The sequence below is a fragment of the Castanea sativa genome, chromosome 9 (assembly GCF_040712315.1).
Source record: "Castanea sativa cultivar Marrone di Chiusa Pesio chromosome 9, ASM4071231v1".
NCBI classification, from domain to species: Eukaryota; Viridiplantae; Streptophyta; class Magnoliopsida; order Fagales; family Fagaceae; genus Castanea; species Castanea sativa.
In genome coordinates this window covers 30,853,280-30,872,180 of record NC_134021.1, presented here as the reverse complement: position 1 = coordinate 30,872,180, position 18,901 = coordinate 30,853,280, and the positions used below count along the sequence as shown (strand labels likewise).

Sequence of the window (18,901 nt, the reverse complement as noted above, 5' to 3'; positions counted from 1 at the left end):
TTTTTTTTTTTTTTTTTTTTCAAAATAACAGCCATTTTGAAACAATTTCATTAGTTAGCATAGTTTCCAAACTATTTAGGAAACTAATATCTTGAGTGGGTTGGACTCGATTTTACTGTAGCAACTTGAGTATCAAAGACTCGATTTCTATGAAAATCAATGTAGAAATCGAGTTTCTAAGACTCGAGTTCCACAAATTCACAGGCAGAGATCACCAAGAAGAAAGCAAATCAACAAAGAAGAAGGAAACAACAAAACCAGATCAATAAAAAAACAACAAACCCACTCCTCTGCTCTCTGAACTAACGTGGCCGAGCTCCTCGACTCTTCCTCCGACAATCATCGCCACCATCGGCAATAGTTTGATCTCCATTAGTGGGTGTGGTTTGGGTGTGATCTCTCAACCTGAACCAAAACCATTTTTGGGATTTGTGGGTTTGTTCCTAAAGTGGGTGTGGTTTTTGCAATGAGTGGATGTTTCTGGATTTGTGGGTTTATTCTTGAGAATGAAGAACGAAGGAAAACGAAGAACAAAGAATGAAGGAAAACAAAAGAGCAAGGAACTCGAGTGTGAAACACTTGATTTCTAACTGAAACTCGATTTGTTAGATTCAAAGAGCCAAATCGAGTCTCCAAGACTCGATTTGTTAGATTGCTAAATAATTTTGAAACCTTACTAACTAATGAAATTATTTGAGGGATTTGGTTATTTAAAAAAAAAATCCACTTTCTTATCATCTTTAACATAGAAATGGGAATTTTTTTTTTAAATAACTATAAAATCAGAACTATATCATTAGTAAACGAATGTTTGAAACAAATTTGGTTTCTAACAAATCGAGTCCAGAGAACTCGATTTTGGGCAAAGAAATCGAGTTCAATGGACTCGATTTGTTCATCTGCCAGCAGCTGACGTGGACAAGGAGGCCACGTCGGCCTAGAAATCGAGTCCATTGGACTCGAATTAAAAATGTAGGAAATCGAGTCCATTGAACTCGATTTCCTTGAAGCTTAATTCCACTTAATCCCTCAATTTCAAACACTCTCACCGTCTCTCTCAGTCTGACTCTGAAATCTCTCTCAGTCTCCACCGTCTCTCACTGTCAATCTCTTAGTCTCTCCACCGTCTCTCACTGTCAATCTCCCCGTCTCTCCACCTCTCTCCACCGTCTCTCACTGTCAATCTCTCAGTCTCTCCCCCGTCTCTCCACCTCTCTCCACCGTCTCTCACTGTCAAATCTCTCGGTCTCCACCGGTTCTCCACCGTTTCTCCACCAGTTCCCCACCGTCTCTCACTGTCAAATCTCTCTCATTCTCCACCGTCTGTCAGTCACACCAGCGTCTCTCAAACACTCTCCCACTGTCTCTCCACACACCCAAATCCGACCCAAAGAACCAAACCATCTCCATTGCAAGGTAAGTTTTTACTAATTTTCCCCTTCATTTTTCTGGTTCTTAATTTATTCTTGTGTTAATAAATGGTTGATTTTGTATTTACATAATTTAATTTTTACTATTAATTGGCTAATGAAATTTGAGGGCATTTGTTGAGGAGGAGGAGGATAATCTGTGCTATATGTTCAAAGTCCAGCAAGATTTGGTTTTTGCATATGTCCTAGTTTATGATTAGTTTTAGGGTTATTTTACAAAAGAAATACAGTTGATAAAAATTTGGATAAATAATTAATGAAGTAGATAATATATATATATATATATATATATATATATATATATATATATATATATATATATATATATATATATATAAGAATTTGTTTTTGTTGCATGTAATACTATAGGTGTTGAACAATTATTGTATCACAGTAAAATCGAGTCTAAAAAACTCGAAATGTTAGTTTGCTAATTAGTTTGAAAACGATGTTAACTAACGTATATGTTTGAAAATGGGTGTCTTATGCCAATTTTCTCCAGGATTCCTTACTCCTTTTATCTTTCAAATGCCCATTTGGTACTTTTTTTTCACTTTTTTTTTGTTGTTGAAAATTTAGCACTATTAGTTTACCTTCTATATGTAAGATTAACATAAACAAATGCATGAACTTTGTATAATATTATACAATGTTATGCAAATGTGCACAATAAATGTAAACTAACAATTATCCATCCTCTTATTGGTTAAAAAATCACTCATTTTTAAAAAAATTGTAAAAAATAAATAAATAAACTACATCAATTTGAGGGCAAATGTGCACAATTATTGTTTATAATAGATTCTTTTATGGTTTTTCTGTAATTGTGCTTTTTTTAATTTAGAAACAATAATTGTGCTTGTTTCCTTCAAACTAATATAATGTTCATATGATGAACAACTTAATTAAGAATTATAATATAAACTAGAGACAAATATTTTAACCATACAATTAAATTAAATAGAAAATTATAGGGGATTATATAATTTACTAATGTTTTTAATAAAGGAGGGTCACTTGACACCAAGAGAATTTAGCTACTTAGGACAAATAACTTTGAGACACAACTAGTGAAAATTAGCACCCTTGAAAATCATTATCATTATTATGATCATATTTGACACCATATTATCACACATTTTTAAGAGAGATTTCTCTAACAGGAGTTGCTTTTAGGCTCAACTAGTTTGATGGTGTAAGTGTGCATGGGATTTCAATTTCATAAATGAACTAGTTGAGGATTTTTCTTTGAAAAATTAACAGATAATATAGAAATTTACTTAATAGTTAACTAGCTATTCACATGGATGAGGTTAATACTTTTATGAAGTGCTTAAACACCTATCGTGCTTAGTCATGTCAGTTCATCAACTTGGAAAAGTTTGGGGGGGGGGGGTTCCCTTCAAAGTAGTACACTAAAAATTTCTAAAGCAAGTTAAAAACCAATTGGCACTAATTAAGCTACATTATGGGGTCAAATATTAGGGGCTCCTTAAGTTAAAACTAGTGGTTGGAAAAGTAAAAAACTATCATAGGTAGGCTACACTTACTAAATTAGTGGCCTAGGCCACCCCAATTGATACTACATTAGCCTTTCAATCCCCAAAAGCATGTGTGAATATATGGATGTAATATTTAGGGGATTATGGTGTAAGTCAAAGAAAATAGTCCTCCAACCATCTCGTACCTTTGGTATGGTCATCCCTATGTAAGCTGTTGGTTGAAGGAGACAAGGGTTTAGGCTTTTTTTTTCTTTACAAACAATATAGCAATGCTTGCCAAACTTGCTTGGTATGCTATCACGTAAGGATAACTCGTGTTAGAATCCTATTAGCAAAATATAGGTTGGGAAGTAACTAGTTGAGGAAAAGTTCAACAAAGAAAGCACCATGGATGTGGAGAAGTTTGGAGAGGGTTAAGTCATTGTTGTCAAAAGGAACTTACCGCCTAGTTCGGAATGGGGACCTAGTTTGGGAGGATCACATCAATGGAATTCATATTTATTAGACCATAGTAATTAATTACTTAATATGCGTTATTCCTAAGTCATAAGCCATAGTGAATTTGTTAAATTAGCAATAATTTATCCAATTTTTGCACACAATGAAGAACTCTACAAGTAGAAATGATGGGGACAGATCGGTACCCACAATAGAGCTAAGATAGGGAACTGCACATGCGGTCCATCGGGCATAGCCTCCAGGAGAAGAAACAGTGGCTACTTGATGGTAGGCATACAGTCGTATAAATACATGACATGTTATATACTTGCAATGTGTTCTGTTCAGTCCCCAAATATTGACTGTACTGAAAAAACAAAGTAGGAAAGACAGAAGAAAAGAATTCCATCTCCCCCCCCCCTAGCGGATAAGCAATGTAAATTTTATTCAACTAAGAAAAAAAAAAGTCATCCAATTAAGTACACAAATTACATCCTGTATAAACCTGGGGACCAATACAATGAAGTACACAAATTACAAGCATCCATCAAAGCATAAACTGAGAAAAGAGAATGATTTCCTACAACTAAAATCTATTCCGATAACGTTTTATAGAGGAAAAGAATTCCAGATTTACTTGCCAACTTTACTGCAATCATAAACTTTGGGTTGGTTCTATCTTCTATTCAAAAAAATAAAAATAAAAGAACAAACTATGGGCTGAATTAATCATGCCATTTTGGAAGAGTAGGCATAATTTAATGGGACACATTTCAGATCTTTAGAAACAGCAGAATACTACCAACAAATTTGGTCATGCCAAAAAAATATCCTGGTAATATCTGCTAGAAATTCCTTGTATGTATTTGTTTGTGGGAAATGAGACTTGGGGACGGATTTACTTCAAAGAAATCATGCTAACTTCAAAGATATAAAGCTTTAGGCAATTGATGCATTTTCTTCTAATTTAATATGTAGTATGGCTGCCGTTGCTGGGGTGGATGATGAGTTCGGTCCTGGTCCCAGGGTTCCTTCGGTGTTAAGGTTTCTAACAGAACATCGATCATCTGCTGTTTGGGAAGGCCAGGTAAAATTAAAATCGACGACCTGCTAAATTTCTATATTCTTTTCTTATCCTTTGACATTATGTTGATTTTTCTTTTTTTTTCATTTCTAAAATCCTAAGTTTGTCAATGGTATCACTAGCTTTGAATGCATAGTAATGCTCTTGCAAAATGGTCTCTAAATAATTATCTACCTCTTATCATTTTCATTTTAGGTTATACTCCTGATTTTGTTGATGTAATTCTTCTTGAGCATAACCTTAATCTTGATATATAGCTTTTGTATTTTTGGTTTTTGTATAAAAAAAATAAGAAGACTACAAACCCTTCATTAAATAAGTTGTCATAAACTCATGGAAATTCCAATTGAAGAACTTATAGTCTATTTTCCCAACAATAGCTACAATCATTTATACAAAGGTTATGGCATATTACATCTCATCACCATGGTTCTATCATGTGTAGGATCCGGGGGTATTGAAATGTCGTGGTCGTAATGAGGAGTTTCGAAAACGAAGCTCGATGGTGGATGATCGCGTCCTCGACATTGTCAAGAGAATTGGATTAGAGGGGCTGTATAGGACTCCATATAGAGAGCTTGACCATAATTTGATAACGGCCTTTGTTAAGCGATGGCGGCCTGAAACCCACACCTTCCACCTTCCACATGGTGAGATGACGATCACATTACAAGACGTGGAGGTTCTGTTGAGGATTCCAATCGATGGTGAGGCAATTGTTGGAACTTGTGCCTTGAAATGGGCTGTTGAATGTCAAGAAATGCTTGGAATTGTTACTAATTCCGTGGTGCTTAAAGGACAGAGGATCCAAATCAAGAAGCTACTTGAAAAAATTGACCAAGGGTTGCCCGATGGTGCAGAAGAGGTTGTTGTGCATCAGTATGCACGGTGTTATATTCTAGCACTCTTAGGGGACACAATTTTCGCTGACAAGTCTGGCGATAAGGTGCATACGATGTGGTTGCAGATGTTGAGGGACCTTCACAATCCACCTCGGTACAGTTGGGGGAGCGCTTGCCTTGCATGGTTGTACAGAGAGTTATGCAGGGCAACCGACAAAAATGCTAGTCAGATTGGTGGGGCCTTAATACTCATTCAATATTGGGCATGGTCCAGATTCCCTTTCTTGTGCCCAAGGATGGACCTCCCACCAGATGGTGCATATGGCCCACCATTACCATCTTCGCCATTGTCTATTAAGTAAGTCTCTTCCTTGACCGATTCTCTCTATTTTTTTTGGATCCATCATTTTAAACGATATGACACATTGAACTTAGCATTATTCAACATACATATCCTTTTTCTTTTTTATTACATTGCATATTTGGTAGATATTGATTTCCTCTTTCTTCATTGTAGGTTGGTTTGGGTCGTGAGCACGAAGAATAGCCCCGCCGAAATCTGTTTGGTTCGGTACCGTCAGCTTCTAGATTCTATGTATCCCAACCAGGTATCCAAATTGTGTTTCTTGTAATGTTATCTTAGTCTATACTGTTATAACTGTAAAATATGTCAATTCAAAATAATGGAACATTGCATAATGTGCTGCGCTTTTTATTTACTACAACAGGTGGTGTGACAACCATATGAAGCCGAATTAGGCCACCTGCCTGCGTTCTGTGTAGCAGGACGGGACATGTGGACGGCGACGGTGCCGCTTGTATGTTTCTGGCTAGTAGAGAAACATACACCGGATCGTGTTCTTCGTCAGTTTGGGATGGTGCAAGAAATTCCCGAAGATGTTGATACTGACGATGCCCTTCATAAGATAGACTTGAGGGGGAAGATTGAAGTGGATTGGAGGGTCAGACATTTTAGCCACATCCAAGTATGGAATACGAGAGCACAGAAACTATGTCATGGAGCACGACTAGAGGGTGCTATGTCGAGTGTTCATCCATACTTCGGCTGGTATGGTAAAGTCACATGGAGGTTTGTCGACCACACTAGCGCCTCTCTCCTTATTACGGTAATCGCTTTGACCTTTCTTTCCAAATTTTGTTGCGTATTACCATTTTTGCGTTAGGTGTACTAATTGTATTACAAAAATTGCAAGTCGCCATGCACAAGCAGATGTTGATGCGTTATGTAGTAGACAGTCCTGAGCACAAGCTGATTACAGCTATGCTGAAGGAAGTGGATCGCCTTCACCGTCTAGCTGCCCATCTTCCCTTGGAAGATGCGGATACAGCAAATCCAGAACTGCCAGAACATAATGCACGACCAAGCACGAGCTCAACTCCTGCCAGCCATAGCCATGGCCAGTGTGTTGCACCCCATCAAGGCCAAAATCAACCCCCTCCACCCCCACATGCTTATCCTGCCCCAGAGTTCCCTCCACCCCCACATGCATCACCTGCCCCAGAGTTCCCTCCACCCCCACATGCATCTCCTTCCCCAGAGATCCCTCCTCGTAGTACTCCCGCATTTCCAGACCTACAGATCCCTGTACCCACTGCACATGCATCTTCTCACCCCGAGATCCCTTCACCCACCCTATGTACATTTTCTGACCCCGCGCATCTATCCCTTACTCCACCATCCTTTGATCTCGGCATTGATTTCAATGATACCCCTCAGGTCATGCACACTCAATCTCCCTCGTACAGCATTGGTCATATACACCATGTACCACCCCATAGTGACTCCATGTCATTCATGCCCACTCCTGGATTGCATACAGCTCCTATGACTATGAGCCTCACTCACATTCCATCTACTACACCATCCTCCCCCGCAGTTGTAGTATCTTCAGTTGTTGGGAGTCAAGCAAATCAACCAGCTGTGCATGTCGAGAATGAGCAAGTTGATGATCTACAGTCTCCCCCACAAGGTCGGCCTAAACGCACAAGAAAAGCACCTCCTTGTGGGACAGGTGGTCACAAAGCAGGACACAAGGCTGGCCCCACGGTATGCATTGGTCATTTACTAGCTTTGAATACTTCTTTGACTGCTGTTATAGTTGGTATTAAAATTCATTTGATCCATTGTTTCTTTGTAACTTCGTCTTTGCAGCAACGCAAGGAGCCTGACCAGGGAGATGCGGTACCCCCTCCCCCACATACCAGACATTATACAAGACAGCGTAAGCGTCAAGTGCCATAGGGTGAGCACCCCATCTGCCTACAAATGGTGTTCAATTCAGCATGTATATTTTGCCCAACTCAGCACCCTTTGCAAGATTTGTAAGGCTTATCAATATGCTTGAGGGTTTATGTTATCTCTTTTTATATGTTTATGCTACACTAGTCCTGAATATTTTTGATTGAGGTTCTTGAGGACTAACATACCAAGGGACTTAATGAAAACAAAAACTAGGAAATTATGAAGCCTGGAAAAGTTCTCATTTAGTTAGTGCTATCCCAAGGATTTAGGTAATCACCAATCATGAAATAGTTCGTCGCCTCTTTAACTTTGACCAGTAGTCCGCCACTTGTTAGTTCAATTGGAACTTCTGTTAGGTCATAATTCTCATTATTTCTTGATTTTTGCCATTGGGTTTTATGATTTTTTTATTTATGGAAAACCACGTTTATTGAGGCTGTTATGTCCCTGTAACCTCGCTTTTTTGCTGTCAAACTTTTTATTTGTCCCTGTAATCAGCTGCTTTCCAATATTTGCATGACTAGCTATGGTGCTTCTGTCATTTAGGTGCTTTCTAGTGGAATATTAATCTCAGAAGGTCTAGTCAGCTCACTGCTCGCCCTCTCTTTTCTTCTCTCTGTGTTTTGTATTTTGACCACATTCTCACAGTTTACCTTAACCCCTTTTACCACTTTAAGGTTTTCTCTTCAAGGATTTTGCCATTTATATTCTCTTCTCTGCCTCTGCTTAGACACCCAAAACCAAAAGAAAAGCCTCTTTCCATTGTCACTGTTCCAAAAGCATATAGTTTCTTATTCTTTCCCAGAGCAAAAGCTACCTCCTTCAAATTATTAAGCATCAAATTCCAAGAACACCCATAAAGGTAAAAATCTCTTTATACCCCACATATTTATAATTATTACATATATGCATGTGTGAGAGCTTATTCTCTGATTTTAAAACTCTCTTGCATTTTTTTACCCCTGACAGAAAATGAGCACTGCAAGCTTCACTTCGAACTTCTTTGGTACTGGGTGCTTTTGGAAGGTTTGTATTTGTATAGCTTTCTGTATGTTTCTTGAGAAAATGTAGTAAAAGAAACAAATATAAATTTCTGAGTTTTGAAACAGCTGTGCTATTTAGTGTGTGTGTGTGCGTGTGCATGCCTGGGAATTTGTCTTTTTACTTTATGAATTCTTAGATTCTATTAGCGTTGAAAATTCCTTTTGAAGCACATGTATGTGTTTAGGAAAGTGTGTGTGTGGGGTGTGTTGAGTTGCTCTTGTTGGTTCACCTGAACCGAACTAGCTGCCAAGTTTGGGTGCTTTATCTGGCCTTCTACTTTCTGTCATGCTGTTTATGTTTTCACCTTACCCCATCATGTCAATTTTGTTTGTACAGTCCTGGAATCATGCTATTCATTTTCAATAGAGCTAGCAGTCATGTTCCTCTTAAGATTCTATCAATAGAAGATGGCACAGTTCTCAAATCATTCAATCATCTACTTCATCGAAACAAGAAGGGACTTCATAGAACAATTCAATGAAAAGCTTCTTGTCAAGCAAGAAAATGAAAATCTTCAGATTCTCGATGTAAGTTATCCTTGTCTTTTTTGGGGATTGCTTGCAGCCTTTGATTATTCTATACCTTTTAAGTGTCATTTCCCTTGAATGTAGGTTCGAAATGCCGAGCTGATGGAAGTTAGCAGAGCTGAGTTCATGACTCCATCTGCATTTATCTTTCTTTATGAGAACCAGTTATTCCTGACATTTAGAGATCGAACTGTTGCTGTTTGGAACTTTCGTGGGGAGCTTGTGACTTCATTTGAGGATCACCTTTTATGGCATCCAGACTGCAACACAAATAACATTTATATTACGAGCGATCAGGATCTTATTATATCTTACTGCAAGGCTGATTCTGATGAACATTGGATGGAAGGAAATGGTAATGCTCTAAAGGACTTACTTCAACCTGCCTCATTAGCCTGGTGGCTCCCCAATTGTTAAATTTGCAACCTAGCTGTTAGTTTTTTTTCCCCTAAAATAAGTATGAAAAGGTAATAATTGAAAAAAGAAATGAATGAGCATCTGAATACAAAAGCTGTATAGAGAACGGGGGAATGGCTTGCATATGGTCATGTTGAGGTCCATCCTGGTTCTAATTTATATTGTTAGTTTTTTTTTTTAATAAATAAATAGCGAAATTTTTATTGAAAAACAAACCCAAGTACATTGGGGGTGTTCTATGGGAGTAATTAAAATTTATATTGTTAGTTGGAGAGCTATCATGCATTTAGAAAAACAATTATGGCTTAGAAATAAAAAATAAAAAATCCTGAGGTGTGGCACCCCATTTGATCTCATTGACAACTGTTTTTTTTCTGCTAAATTCATTGTTCTAAACCCTGATTTGAGTATGAATTATTTGTATGCCACTACGGCCTGTTGTGATCCATTCTATGTCTAGTGTTTTAGCTGGTCTATTAGGATTAAAGTGGACGACAGAGCTGAACATTGGTTTTTGACTTTGTTACATATAGCAAGGGCATAGTAGTATAGCAAATTGATACATGAGGTAGCTCTTTAGAAATAAGATTCTTAACTGATAAAAAAAGAGTAATTGCAAGTTGTGAATGTTTTCTAGACCTTTATTAAGTCTTAGTTGAGCTTGTTTACTTTGTCCCACTTTTGTTTTCTTGATTAAGAACAATGATGGGCAGTTTTATCCCGTTTCTGCATTTGTCTCTTACTAAGAAAATGGATATAGCATCAGAGTTGTCAGTTCATCACTGTTTGTTGCTTTGTTCTCATTTCATGAGGAGAATATTTTTGGAGGGTTGAGTCATAATGTTTTCTTACTGTTTTCTTTTTTGATGCAGCTGGGTCTATTAACATCAGCAACATCTTGACTGGGAAGTGCCTAGCTAAAATAAATGCCACCAACGGCAGTCCACTTGACAGAAAGGCATCCAATTTCTACTGGTACAATTAGTATTTTGTCATTAAGTCCATTCTGTTGTGGGGCAAGGGTACTAAAGCATGAAACTCTGGCATCCTTATCCTTGAACTTTTTATTTTAAATTTTATTTTTTATGGTTAACTTACTTCACAGATTTCATGTGTACTAGGGTTGCACACTTTTTCTTGCTTGATTTTAATTACACATTTACAAATTATTTGTACACATGGTTTTTTCCCTTTATGTAAATGAGTATTTTATTACCTGGATGCAGAAAGAAGTTGTATATGGTTTGACAGAGGTTTTGAGAGAGGAAATTAAAAGTGCACGCCTAGTTGCCAATCCTGGTTGTTATCCAACGTCCATTCAACTTCCTCTTGTTCCTTTGATAAAGGTGTGCATACACTATCCTGTGTTTACTCTATATTGCATGTCGTATAGGTCATTAAGTCCTAAGAGGCAGTTGGGTAAATTACTTGGCAGTGTCTTCGAAAGTTTATGCTGAGGTCATTTTAAATTGCTAAATACATCTATGAAAGCAATGTATGAGAGTTGTGCTTGTGATTAGTTGATTGAAAATTTAATGATTTAACTATTTAAGAACGAATCTCGGAGACAAACTCAATAAATACACAGGATAACAAGCAGAGAGGAAATATGAATGCTTAGAGGCTTCTCTCTCAAGCCCTATAATCCAAACCTATACAAGTACACAAGCAACACCCCCCCCCTCCCCCCCAAAAAAAGGAAGAAATAAATCAATAAGTAATGCAAAAAGATCAAGTGAATTTATTGGAACCTTAGCTGTCCTAACTACTTTTTTATTCTAATGTAAAATTCCTCTATATCCGAGTTTAACTTGTTTGACTGGCCTTCGACTTATCAAAAGAAAAGAGAGACTGGTCTTCCAGGATATGGCGATGTGCAGGCTTGAAATATTTGAAATGTGCATGGTTTGAAACCCTTTGTAAATTTGAAATGTGCATGGCCTCTAGATTTAGGACTCCCATTGATCACTTCTATGCCTTACACTTTTAATGATGTTTGTCTGCTTGCTGTTTGGCTTGCAGGCTAATCTCATTGAATATAGAAATATCATTATCGACGCAAAATCTGGTGTGAGTGGTGCAGGTTAGGATTTTCTCACCTCCTTTTAAAAAATATATATATATTCTTTGCTCAATATTCTTGGTGCATTGTTTCATGGCTTTTGCTTCCTGGTTCACCATGCAGGGCGTGGTGCCAAAGAGGCAATTTGTATACTGAAATAGCTGAAGGAATTTATTCTTATGGAATTACCAGGCATCGCCATGGTAAGATTTTATTCTTTTAAAACTTGAAACATGTGTTGATGCTTCATGGAAGGACTAGCCACGGATTGTAAATAATAATGTTATTAATAAGCGCAATGAAATATGTTAAACACATGTAGCTAAAAAAAAATTATTTTGGCTAGAAATGTTACCTAGGCAACGACAAAAGACATCCCTGATGGAGAAAATGGCCAGCCTTTTGACCATTATGCTCAAGTATGAGCTGACGATTAGGGGCAGTATGTTAAATGACTAGGAAAATGCCCCTCATGGATCTATGCAGTCTGCAGTGTGCAAGAACTATCCACTGGTAATTTGCACTGATTTATGTTTCGGTCATGAATACCAGCTCTTTTGCAGAGTTGAATACTGCATGATCTTCCCTTATTGCAGGGGAGTCTTAATTTGAGGTTAACTTTTGTATCATGTCTTCTTGTTTCTGGAGCAAGTTTATGTTGCTTGAATAAAACAAATCCTCATGTATGACTGGGTTTAGGTGGCCAGACATAATAGGTGGAATTTGCTGATCAATTTCAGTCTTCAGTTGGGTGCTTTATGGTTTTGAATTGGCTGTCTTGGTCTTCCCTTTTTATTTCTTTTGTCTAATTTAGAACTATTTAATTGTTCAATAGTTTTTGTGCTTATTTGAGGAGGTAATTTGTGACTTTGAGCACTATATTTGTATTCATTAGATGACATGAAACACTAAACTTGGTTATGTGTTAAATGCAGTTCCAGAAATTGAGCAGGGACTCTCTGATGCTGCAAATTCAAAAATAACTGTCAGTTTTACTCCACACCTAATGCCAATGGTAATGATTAATATCCTCTTCAATTTTTATGTTTCTCTATCTTCACTAACTCTTTCAAAGTACTAAAGTATTTTATTCCTTTTCTGTCTTCTAGATCCGTGGAATGCAATCAACGATATATTTGGAAATGGCTCCAGGTGTAACAATTGAGGACTTCTATCAACAATTGAAGATCTCTTATGAGGTATACCATTTCATTGTAGTTCAGTGGGTGAGCTACTTGTCAGGTCCATCGTTGAGCATCATAAGAAGTTAAAGTGATTGAATTGAGCATAAAATAGAATGATTGTGGTGTATGCACACAACAGGCACACATAAATTTTAAGACATCAATTATAGATAACTTGCATCTCCTTGGGCATACTTTTGGTCTCAGTTTCAACCGTCACCTGATAATAGGCTTCGTGTAATTGCTTATATAACTTGGATTGACCTAGTACACGCAATCCATTACCAATTTTCTGGGTATCAAGAGTTTCTTGTCAGCTTAGTTTTTCATATTTTTAGTTTGGTGTACATTCTCATCTGCTGAAGGCCCGAATGCATTCTTGAGTTCTTAGCATGGATTTATTGATTTCTACCTTTTGGGATCTTTTAAACACAAGCATTTGACTGTTTGTGTTGTGTATTTATTTGTATCTTGTGATAAATTGTTTGCTATCATTTTTATTGTGTTATATATGTGGGAACAGCACTAGGTAATGACTATGCACACAGCTGAAGAGATCATTTTATAATTTTGAGTATTTTTCTTATTTTGGATTTTGTTGCTCTTTTTTTTTTAAATTTTTTTTTAAATCTAGGGAAATGTAAGATTATTTTAACTTAATAAGAACTAATTTGCCAGGATGATGGCGTGGTTGTTGGATTCTCAAGTATATTTGTATTTGTTGTCTCCCCCCCCCCCCCCCTCTTCATCTTCAGTAATCTTTTTAGGAAAATTAGTTTTTAAGTTTGAATTGCATTTACCTCCCAAGTGTGAAAATAAATATCTGTGAGGTAGTCCCTTTATTAATCCTCCCAACCATCATTATTTACCTAAGTTTCAAGTAATTTGGTAGATTCTTCTTCATCCTCATAAGTAAATTTTTTTTTTGAGTTCTCTAGCTGTTTCACCTCTAAGTGTGAAAGCAAACACCTACAAGGCTGTCTCTTCTTCCAAACAACTTACCACTATGTCCCCAAGTTTTCAGTTATGTAGTATATCTTGTTTGCTTGAGATAACCTATCCCTGAACCCCTGGCCCTCTCTCTTCCTCTCATTGGCTCTATTATCTACTGACACATCTTTATTTGTGAACATATAATAGTTAATCCTCCATTTCTGAATTCTTTTATAGCTACTGGCAATCAAAAAACTGGACACTAAAGTTTCCGGGCAGCAGAGAGATGAGGATTTTTTTGAACTAGTTTCTAGTATCTCTAAACTTCACCATGCTAATATTGTGGAGCTTGTGGGTTACTGTGCTGAGCATGGCCAGCGGCTACTTGTATATGAGTATTGCAGAAATGGGACACTTCATGATGCACTGCATGATGATGAGATTCAAAAGAATCTTTCTTGGAAAACACGCATCCAAGCGGCGCTCGAAGCTGCAAGAGCACTGGAGTAAGTTGAACAAATAATTCACAAATAACATAAGGAAAACTAATTTGAGATATGAATTTGTTAGTTCCTTATATAGAATGCTCATGTTGGGCTAGGAGCTCAGAAACAAGTTTTTTTGTCATTTCTTTTATTTCTGACCAAGGAGATTACAACTTGTAGATTTCACATTTTTGTGAGGAAATCTTCTTTCATCCGTGTTTGGTCAATTAGAAACTGATTTTTCCTCTTATTTGTGGTATAGATGTTTGCATGAGATCTGTCAACCACCCATTGTTCACCGAAATTTCAAGTCTGCCAATCTTCTCCTAGATGACAAGCTTGAATTATGTGTCTCAGACTGTGGTTTGGCTCCTCTATTATCGTCTAGTTCAGCGAGTCAGGTAATTATGTGTGTATGATATTTAATTTCTGTTCATATAGAGTGCTACAAATTATTGGTACTGACTGATGTTTGTAACTGTTATTGAAACCATGTGATTCCAACTCTATGCTTTATAGCTCTGTTAATTAGAAAATTGATGGAATGCTATTGAACAATTTTAGAAAAATTTCGAAAGTGTAAAACTTTGTGGCAAAGATGCTGAAGAAATATGAAATTGCTAGATGTTGGATCTTTTGGGAGATGAAACTAGAGAAAAGAAATCATTTCCTTTGGGGTGGGGAGGGGGGAGGGGGGAGGGGGGTGATTGGGGTTACCAATATCTGGGCTTTAGGACAGGAACAAGTTGATGTTCCTTGCCTTTGTATGTTTGGAGCTTCTTTAAAGATGCATAGCCAATTAATTTAAGGCTCCCAAGTTGTAGGAATTTCAATATAATGCTTATCTCAGTAGATCTTTGTTATTCGTGCACACCTAGAAAAAAAAAAATATAACAAGCAGAAAATAGAAAGGGACACAGATCTAACATGGTTCACCAAGAGTTCGTGTCAATTCACTTTTGCATTTTCCCATAAAGTTCTGTTAAATGGTTCCTTATACATTTAGCTGACGGATTGTGATTAGTTATTATGACTGTTGGATTTGTTATTTAAATTTTGTTGTTGTTGTCGTTGTTGTTGTTGTTGTGTCTTAATATTCTTTCACATCCTTGGGCAGAGCCTTATAATTACTTTGGTAGAAGGGGACGAAAAGAACCTGAAGCCCTTGCTGCTGCCTCCCTGAAGCGCTTGTTTGTACAGAACCAGCCTTAGTTGGTGGTTACAGCCAACATGCATTTTCAGGCAATTCACTGCCTTCCAGTGGTGTCATTGGCTCTAAGTTCTCTTCTACCCTTCAGAGACTGAAAACCTCTGAGCTTGATACTCCTAAAGACATACGTTCTATGGCTGAGAAATATACATACATGAAGGAGACTTTCCGAAAGAGACTAGCTTTTGGTAAGAATTGATTTTATTTTACTGAACTTCCATAAGAATCAATGTTATCTATCCTGTTTTATTGCCATTTTAGTTTTGCATGTATCTAGCTGATTGTGTTAATATATTTCATAGATTTATTATGTCATTTCTATTTTCCTACTGATTTGTATTCACTGTTATCTTCCATCCAGTGACACATTGAGGCAAGTGGTATGATATGTCAATCGAGGCAAGTGGTATGATATGTCAATTGAAGAAGCTGCAGAGTTGGCTAGAAGGTCTATTTATCATGCAACATTCCGTGATGGTGCCAGTGGTGGAGTTGCTAGCAGTACTCTCTTTTCTCTCTCTCTCTCTCTCTCTCTCTCTCTCTCTCTCTCTCTCTCTCTCTCTAAACACCACACATCCATGATGATTAATCTATAATTTGAACTTGTTCTTTTTATCAGTTTATTATGTGGGACCTGATGGATGGAAAAAGCTCTCTGGTGATGATGTTGGAGAGCTTCATTACCACTACTATCCAGTTATGCCGAGCACAGTGGAACAGGAAATGGTTGAAGTAACTGGGGCATAAAGCTCTTGCTGAACTTGGACTCTGCTATAGATGTTTTCTCCGTAGGAGATGGGGGCCTAAAATCCTTTAAGCATGTTTTTTTGCATTTCCAGTTGGTCTTTGAAACAATTTATAGATAGACTTGTCTCTAAGGTTATATCACTTATCAGAGCCCTATGATTCATGGCTGTGTAGTGTTGTTGGACAGACTATTGTTGCTGATTGTTCAAAAGTTTTAATTAAATTATATTTGGTTTTACCATTTTTTAGTCTCTATGTGTGTGCGCGCTTTCATGGCAATACCTAAGAAAAATCTTGCTTTAGCTGCTGCTCTTGTGGGCAATGGAAGACCTCATTTGGTTTGAGAGGTTCTAGTAACAAGAGACTTTATTTGGTTCAGTAACAGTGATATTGTAGAGTTTTACCCAATGTTTATGCTAGTATCTTTTTGGGAAGGAAGGATTGAGTATATAGTATATACCAATAATATGGAACTTAAAGGAGATGAGGTATACCATTGGCCACTGGTTAATTTAAGTAGAAATGTTTTAAATTCCATTTTGCACCCAATGCATATTCCAGTACCCAAAAAAAAAATCTCTTTCCATGGTGGGATGTTCTGGGCGTTTAGCTTATTTTGGCTTGAGCATTTTTACTATTTTTTACTCCCCAAATCAAATCTGAACATGTACATGTTATTTAAAATTGGCCATTTCAAAAAATTTGATTCTTCTTTTGAAAATATTATAGGAAAGGTATTTGAAATGACTCGGTTGTTATTCCTAATATTTTCGTAGTATAAACATTATCATTCAAATTATAATAAAAAAAACATTATTATGTATTGAGTAATGACTAAAGAGTGGGATGATAAATTATTTTTTAGTTATTATATTTATTTTATGAGGCATATTTAGTTACTATTGTAGTTATTTTAGTTTTATTCACACAATTTTATTTAAAACTTTGACATTTTTACAACACTTTTTAAATAGTACGCCAATTGCCAAATGCTATAAATATATTCAAAAATTTTGGCATAACATTTTATTTATTTATTTAAACATGCTCATAATATTAACTAGTCATAAACTCACAATAACTCTATTACAAAATAGTTAGACTCTTATTAAAAAATAAAAATTATTTTCACTTACAACTTTTTAGGAGAAAAACTCTCCATCTAAAACTTTACACCATACAAACTCCCCAAATTCGAGTTTCCAGGCAGAGAGCTCAGCCAGAAAGTTGGGACAAACTCGATCCCTATGAAGTCGATTTTTACTAGTTTTTTTCTGAATTTTTTTTTTCCTTACTTTTTTCGGATCCTTTTTTTTTTCTTACTTTTTTTTCCTTACTTTTTTTTTTCCTTTCTTTTGCTTACTTTTTTTTCTTACATTTTTTTTTCCCATTTTCTTTCTTACCTTTTTTTTTTCCTACATTTTTCCATTTTTTTTCTTACTTTTTTTTTTCCTTTCTTTTGCATACTAATTTTTCTTACCTTTTTTTTCCCATTTTTTTTCTTACCTTTTTTTTTTTCCGTTTTTTTGCTTACTTTTTTTTCCGTTTTTTTTTTCCTTTTTTTTCTTATAGTCTCAACAAGAAGCACCAACACAGATGAGTATAATAGCTAATAGAAATAATTAACAACTAATTGAAAGATAAAATTAACCATTCATAATATCACAATATAGAAACAGGTACATTGGATACAGAATACTTCGATTACAAGTGCATTCAGTGATAAAAGAAAATAATAATTGTGCCGATACAACCCAGTAGTAAGTTCAAATACACAATAAGAAGAACCACAATTTACATCTAGAATGACATTCCAAAATCGAGTATCTGCATACCTGAGAAAAATTGAAATATTGTCGTTAGGTACCAACAATCAAAACAACGGTACTAATCTATGTAACTTGGATAATTGATACAATCATGAAATTTTATATAAAAGCATCACTTACCTAGGTTGGGTCAGTATTGCTTGTCGAAGCCCCACGAGAAAGCGGACATTTTCTACGGTTATGCCCATGTTGATGACACAGTCCACAGCTCTGCTTTTGTTGAATCTCCCTCAAGTCGAATGCGGCCTTCGGCTTCCGGTTTTCGCCGGACCCCATCCATCTCATTCCGTATCCTAGACTTCACGGGTCGGCCTTTACCCCGCAAGCAGTGCAGGTCGGGCACCCACTTTGGACCTTCCACATCCCTCCACAATGACTCGACTTTGGCACCACAAATTGGTGTGAGTAGGTGCGAATGGCGTTGTCCAAACTATAACATGGGTCAATATATGCGGTTCCATCTTGGCCCAAGTCTTGAAGAAGCTGTAATCGCATGTGAACAAGGGATCTTTCGATTTTGCCACTTTCCACAACCACATGTTACTGGCCAATATGTTTACTTCATGACTATGTTGTCCCCCTCCAGAGCTATGGATGTTGTACGCAGTCGTTACTTGATATACACCATGGACATTATTAAACGGCCTTACTTGGTGTGTTTTAGATTTTTTCAAATTTGCATCAAAGATTTCTAAGGCATATTTACTCCACACCTTGCCCTCCAAGAGATCATGAGTAATTTTTTTGTGTCAATCATGGAAATACGCAACAAGTTTGCTCCAAGTGAATTCAACCAGTGCAGCAATGGGCGAGGCCACGGGCACCTTTGAGTACTCCATTGAAGCACTGCGAGACATTGGTTGTCATAGCCCCATAACGGTATCCACCATCACGTAGCTGGGTC

The 18,901-nt window shown here is 36.8% G+C and overlaps 1 protein-coding gene and 1 pseudogene across 1 annotated transcript; both read left to right on the top strand.

Annotated features, from left to right (window-relative positions):
* Nucleotides 1-4,349: 4,349 nt before the first annotated feature.
* On the top strand, nt 4,350-5,428 carry LOC142609037 (serine/threonine-protein phosphatase 7 long form homolog). Its single transcript, XM_075780678.1, has 3 exons — nt 4,350-4,457; nt 4,900-5,333; nt 5,422-5,428. Exons 1-3 carry the CDS (start codon nt 4,350-4,352, stop codon nt 5,426-5,428), a joined length of 549 nt encoding a protein of 182 aa, XP_075636793.1.
* A 5,297-nt stretch (nt 5,429-10,725) lies between these two features.
* Nucleotides 10,726-16,647, top strand: LOC142609036 (putative N-acetyl-gamma-glutamyl-phosphate reductase, chloroplastic; annotated as a pseudogene).
* Nucleotides 16,648-18,901: the final 2,254 nt, after the last annotated feature.